Source organism: Microtus ochrogaster, unplaced genomic scaffold (assembly GCF_000317375.1).
Source record: "Microtus ochrogaster isolate Prairie Vole_2 unplaced genomic scaffold, MicOch1.0 UNK50, whole genome shotgun sequence".
NCBI lineage: Eukaryota > Metazoa > Chordata > Mammalia > Rodentia > Cricetidae > Microtus > Microtus ochrogaster.
In genome coordinates, this window is record NW_004949148.1 from 1447706 (window position 1) to 1453844 (window position 6139).

General features: G+C 38.8%; 1 protein-coding gene across 2 annotated transcripts in view; it reads left to right on the forward strand.

The window, feature by feature from the left end:
• Enox2 (ecto-NOX disulfide-thiol exchanger 2) overlaps nt 1-6139 on the forward strand; it is a 266870-nt gene that overhangs the window by 187222 nt on the left and 73509 nt on the right. For both annotated transcript variants that reach the window (XM_005369525.2, XM_026777255.1), the window contains one exon: nt 3739-3873. In XM_005369525.2, the coding sequence (XP_005369582.1) occupies nt 3739-3873 (135 nt within the window). The remainder of the gene's footprint in view (nt 1-3738; nt 3874-6139) is intronic.

Sequence of the window (6139 nt, forward strand, 5' to 3'; positions counted from 1 at the left end):
TGTGTGTGTGTGTGTGTGTGTGTGTGTGTGTGTGTGTGTGTACATATGTGCACATATGTATGCAAGTATATTTGCCTGGGCACATGCATAGAAGCCAGGAGAGAGCCACGTTTTTCCTCTTCTATCATTCTCTGCCAGTTGTTTTGAGGCAGGGTGTCTCCATGGACTTGGGAATTGTGTTATCTTAGGCTGGAATTCAGCAAACACCAGTAACCCCTTCCTTTCCACCCACTTTAGAACTGAAGATATAGGGGTACTCAGATGTTATGTGTGTGCTGGGATCTGAACTTTTGTTCTCAAAATTGCATGCTAAGCACTCTTAGACAGTGAGCCACCTCTAGCTTTTTCTGTTCTTCTTGGGTGCTATTAGTAAATTATAGGAGTCAGAGAAAATGGTGGCATCCTCCTCTGTGATGTGAGACTAGTTTGATAAGATACTTAAAGAAATTTCCAGATATCCATATTAGGCTTGAAAGAGAATTAGACTAAAGCTCAACTTTTCCACCACTTAGTGATAATTCTACAGATATATTTAGCATAGCATGCTTTGTTAATGTGAACCATTAATCTGGATAGCTGGGAAGCAAAAGATCACCTAAAATTTGTCTTTGAATGAAAACTTTTGCAATCTTGCTTACATAAATGATTGTGCTGATATAGGCACATGGTTATAGGTAATAAGATCAGACTAAATTATTAGTTGCATAGATCTATCTCTGGTTGTAACTCTAAGCAAATTCCTACATATATTTAGTTGCTATTGAGAATTGGTTGCCATGCACCTGTAACCCAGTACTTACAAGACAAAAGCAGACAAATCTCTATCAGCTCCAAACAAGCCAGGGCAATGTAAAGAGACTCTGTCTCAAAAACATTATTAAAAAGATCCCTCATCTCTTAAGCCCCATCTCTGACCTTAAAGAGTGACTAGCTAGAAGATAGAAGTATAGCCAAGAGCTATAATTCAAGACAGTCAGTAGTAAATATTTAGTTCTTGATTCCTACGCTTTTCTAACCTGATGATCTTCCAATTCATTATCTGGAAGAAAATCATAGCCTTTCTTAAGGACACATTGAAATGATCTTTTCCAGCAAAACTCATCTCCTTCCTTCCCAGCTCCAGATACGTATACCTAAACCCATTCCTGTAGCATGAACTATTCTCCTGGAGTCCACAGCACTCTACTCATTGTAATGCTTAATACAATAATTGATATTTGGTTCTTTGTGTATCTGTGCCTCCCACTGTACTGCAAGCTCTTCCAGTAACCAGGTTTTGTTCATCTCTGTATCCTAGTCGCTAGCTCAGAACCTGCTGTATAGCATGACTCACCAAAAACTGGATTTGAGGAGGATTCTAAGAATAAGCAAACATATAAAAATCACATACAAGATAAAATGTAATGAGAACATATAGGAAGGAATAATTCGTTCCAGTGAAGCGGCTTCACAGGAAAGGTTGCGGTATTTAAGATAACCCATGGAAAATGAGTAGGATTTGACAAGGTGGGGCTTAGGTGCTCCGAGAAGTGAGGGAGATGAGAAGAACATTTAAAACACACATGGGAATTTAGGAATGACAGCCATTGTGGCAAAATAATGCTACTAGTTCCACAGGGTCCTTATCTGTCCTTATAAACAAGTTTTTCCGGGAACTGTGCTCTCGAACATCTTAACAGGCTCTTTGATTAGTAGCCATTTTGAAAAGAAGACTACTGTATTGTCCTTTAAAACTGACAGTTTAGATCATTATCCTTCTCTCCCTGGCCCCCAGATTTGTTCAGTTTAGAGAGGTTGGTATGTTGTAAGTGCCATTATTGGATTTCACGTCCCATGTTGAGAAGCGTTCCCGAGTTGTTAGTTTTATTTTTCACAGGAAGACATAGCCATGCTGGGGATAAATAAAAGAGGCAAAAGAAAAGCATTTTTGACACTGGGACCTAGCTCCTGGGGAACTGCCTGTATTCCCTGGGAGCCATTCTGAGTCTCAAATCAGAGATCCCCTAAACACTTGCTGCCTGGAAATTGGAAATCCAGCTGGACCTAATTATTGCTTCTGTAAACTCTGGACCCAAAGGATGTTCGATGATATATGTTGTTTTCTTACTAATATTTCCAGAGGAGCTATGTTTAGCCTTAAGTTATGTCTTCATAAGAGAGCACTGAACATGGGTGTGAGGACTAGATAGAGTTGCTGCAGGCAGGGCAGTCAGCAGCTCAGGCTGTAATGTGGGATACTTATGGTCCTCTTCTTCTCTCTCCCCCTCCCCCCCTCTCTGTATGTGTGTGGCTGTTGTTGGAGGGAAGGCAAATTCAACACAGAAGAATGACAAAAACTGGAATCTCAAAACTAATGTCTTTGGACGTTTACTTGTTCTCACCAGGACTAAAATAGCACAAGTATAAATAACGCAGCCAAGGACCATCCCTGATGTTGCCAGCTTAGACGGACATGATGGACATCAATAAGCTACACTTAGAACAGAGTTGCCTTCAGGGGTCTGAGTGGCAGATGTTCATATTGGGCTGTAGTAGAAAGGCAGTGGGGTTTTCTTTTACCTGGAGGCTATCAGCTATCGGGGGGGAAAATTCCCAAATTAAAACCCTTTTGTGCTCAGATAACTTATTGACTATATCTTACCCAACTCAGTTATCACATGCCCTTGTATATATAACCCACTTCAGTGTCTTTTCTGGGGTGTCCTTTCCTTTTCTTTACTAGTTAATAGCGAGCTATCATTCAAAATTTACTCCATATAATTCTGTACTACTCTTTTAACATCCATTCTCTATAATTTCTACCTACTCAGACCACAGAACCTCTTTATTCCTTAATCTTCAGTAATCTAGTCTATACCACTCAAGTATTTCCTTGGCTCTTAATTATTTCATTAGGGATAAGTAGACCATAGTGACTAAAATGTATGTATTTTGTACAACCTTGGGTAAAAGAGATAATCTTTAGAAACTTCTCATTTGTTACATGCAGATATAAATCCTCCCCACCTCATAGCTTTGTCCCAAAAGTTAAATGACAATGACGCATGCCAGCTGCTTTAGTTGACATATGGTAAGCACGCAATAATGAGTAGTAGTGGAAGGCTGAGGTGGTGCTAGTACTAACAGTCATTATCATTATCATCGTCATCTGTCTCCAACTAGACTTGCAGCCTTTGTGGATAGGAGCCATGTGGACTGTCTGTGTTTTCATTGGTTCTCCCCTAACCCCCAGAATATTCTATTAGCTGATGATATATATGCTCAGCTCTTTCGATCGTACTACTGCAAGGACCTAAAATCTCATCAGGAATGTAATTTTCATATTTTATTGCCAACTACAGAAGCCCTTGGATGATTTTATTTTCCTGGTTTGTATTTCTGAGGGGTTTGAATAGAATCTGCTGAAGTAATATGCTAGTAGACAAAGGATAAGAAAATTCTTAATTATTCCAATCTCCTTTGATGTGTACATTTGTGATTGGGAGAGACGGGGGAAAGGGTAGAAAGGAAATACACTAAAATGCCATCTGGTAAATTGTTTTCAAATTTCATGACTTCCTGCCACTTCAAGCTGTATTATTTCAATCCTTGTAAGAAAAGTAGCATTGCATTGAGGCCTTATCCACCACTTGTCCATTCACCATTTTTGTAAAGTGTTTGCCACAGTTTTCTCTAATAGCTAAACTAGATACTGGAACCTCAACACAACAAATTATTTGCCCTGTCATTTCATTTCAGCTGATAATACTAGGACTCTGAATGTAGATTCTGCTGCAATGACGCTGCCTGTGTCTGATCCAACTGCATGGGCCACAGCAATGAATAATCTTGGAATGGCGCCACTGGGAATTGCTGGACAACCAATTTTACCTGGTATGTTATTTTTAATTACATCACAAGTACTTCTTTTTATTGGCCATGTGGTAATAAATATAATGGCTCGACACATCTTATTTTGAAGTTGACATTTTCTAGATTCTGCCTTGAGCAATTTTGTACTATGAGCTTTATAGGCTAGACGGCCAGTATGATGGCACTTTGTGTATATCTAGGGGTATATCGGATGCAGGCTAGGGTTATTGAACATGTAATGAAATAAAAGGCAACAGAATTTTGGCAAGTATTAACAAAGCTTGTCTAATTTTATAGACTTCTTACAGAAAACAAACATAGGTATAGAACAAGAACTTACTGAAACAGATCTTAAATCCTAGATTCCTAAAGGGAAGAAGAGAAAGTGGTAGGTACATTGGCTCCAAAATAATTTTGACAATAAATAACTTTTTATACATATGTATACAAAAACACATACATGTGAGCACACATGTGTACAACAGTGGCCATGATGGACTAACTATATCTCCACTAAGTGTGAAGACAAGGACCAGTAAAATAGCTCAGAAGGTGAAAATGACTTTGTACCAAAGTGTGATAGCTTGACATTGATTCCCAGAACCTACATGGTGGAAGGAGAGAATCAACGCTTGCAGGTTGTCCTCGTCACTTCCATATGCATGCCACATGCACACAAAACAGTAAACAAATGCTTTTTAAATGTTTATCATAAAAAAATAAAATCAGAAGAAAAACATCACAATATATAAAGGGGTTCATGTAGACACAAAAGTGACTTCCTGGCTAGTAAGAGCTAATTAATGTCATTTCAGGGAGCCTGGGGTGGCTTTTGAAACAACATAAACATTAATCTCCTTAGATTTATTTAATTGTGGCCCTACATAAATGCACAACAAGACCTAATCAAGCTAGATGCTTGCTGCTCAAATGTGTTTTTGTATAGTCCTAGGATAGTTTTGATTCCTAAAATATGAGGTCCCATCCCAGACCTACTGAAGCAGAAACTGCAGTTTTACACGATACCCAGACAATTCATAGGCATGAGCATAACCATGATGATACCCTTTGCCGGGCCATGTAATTAGTTCCTCCTTCAATTTCACAATTCCAGCCTGAATTTTCAATCTTTATGGATTAAAATGGAATTGATGACAATATTAGAAATAAATTAAAAGGCACTATTATGCTAACCACTGGGAAACAAATACAAAAGAGGTCAGTCAGGGAAAAACAAGATGTCTGAATAAGAAATTGATACCAAACCAGAAACTTCATTAATATTTGATAACTTTAATAGTTCCACGAGATTGTATTTATGCTACAAGGAAAGAAAAATATTCAACTATCTTACCCCATTGTGAACCCTGAAAACCACAGTAACCAATGACCTGGCAAGATGTGCGCACTGTTGCAATAGTTATGTTATAAGGGTAACCGATGGATTCAAAGCCTACTCTACAATACTGAACTCATGACTTGTACTCTTGTCTGGCTAAGTCATAGGCCCTAAATGCGAACATAATACTGTATTAGTCTGTTTAATGGGCATAGTATTAAACTACCCTGTGTTCTTACCTTCATATTCAAAAGTTAGTGTATACATTATCCCTCATCAGAGAAGATTTTTGTTTTTCTTTTTGTTTTGTTTCTCACTTTTTTGAGACAGGGATTCTCTATGTGTTGCTCTGGCTGTCTGGAACTAACTCTGTAGACTCACAGAGATCATCCTGCCTCTGCATCCTGAGTTCTGGGATTAAAATCATGTGCCACCATTGCCTGGAAAACCTTTTTTTAAATTAGATAGCCATTAATAAAGAGACCCACGACCGTTCAGTGTACAGAGGGTGAGGGATCATGTAGTGCTCATCTCTAAATGGGATATATATATCATAACTGCCCAAGGCTCAGAGATCATTGCAGGGGCCGGAAGATTCAAAGGTAGTGGATAGCCACATGCTTACTAGAAATGACAGAAGAATAACACACATGGATACACTGAAGCGCTGACTTGTACAAGCTCAGGTAAGGCAAAATTCCAACATGGATTGGATTGAGCGATGTATACTGGATTTGGACTGAGAGATTTGTACTGGATTGGACTGATATGTGTACTGGATTGGACTGAGAGGTGCATACTGTACTGGACTGAGATATATACTGGAATGGACTGAGAGATGTGTTCTGGATTGAACTGACAGATGTGTACTGGATTGGACTGAGATGTGTCCTGGATTTGACCCCAGAGATGTGTACTAGATTGGACCAAGAGATGTGTACTGGTTTA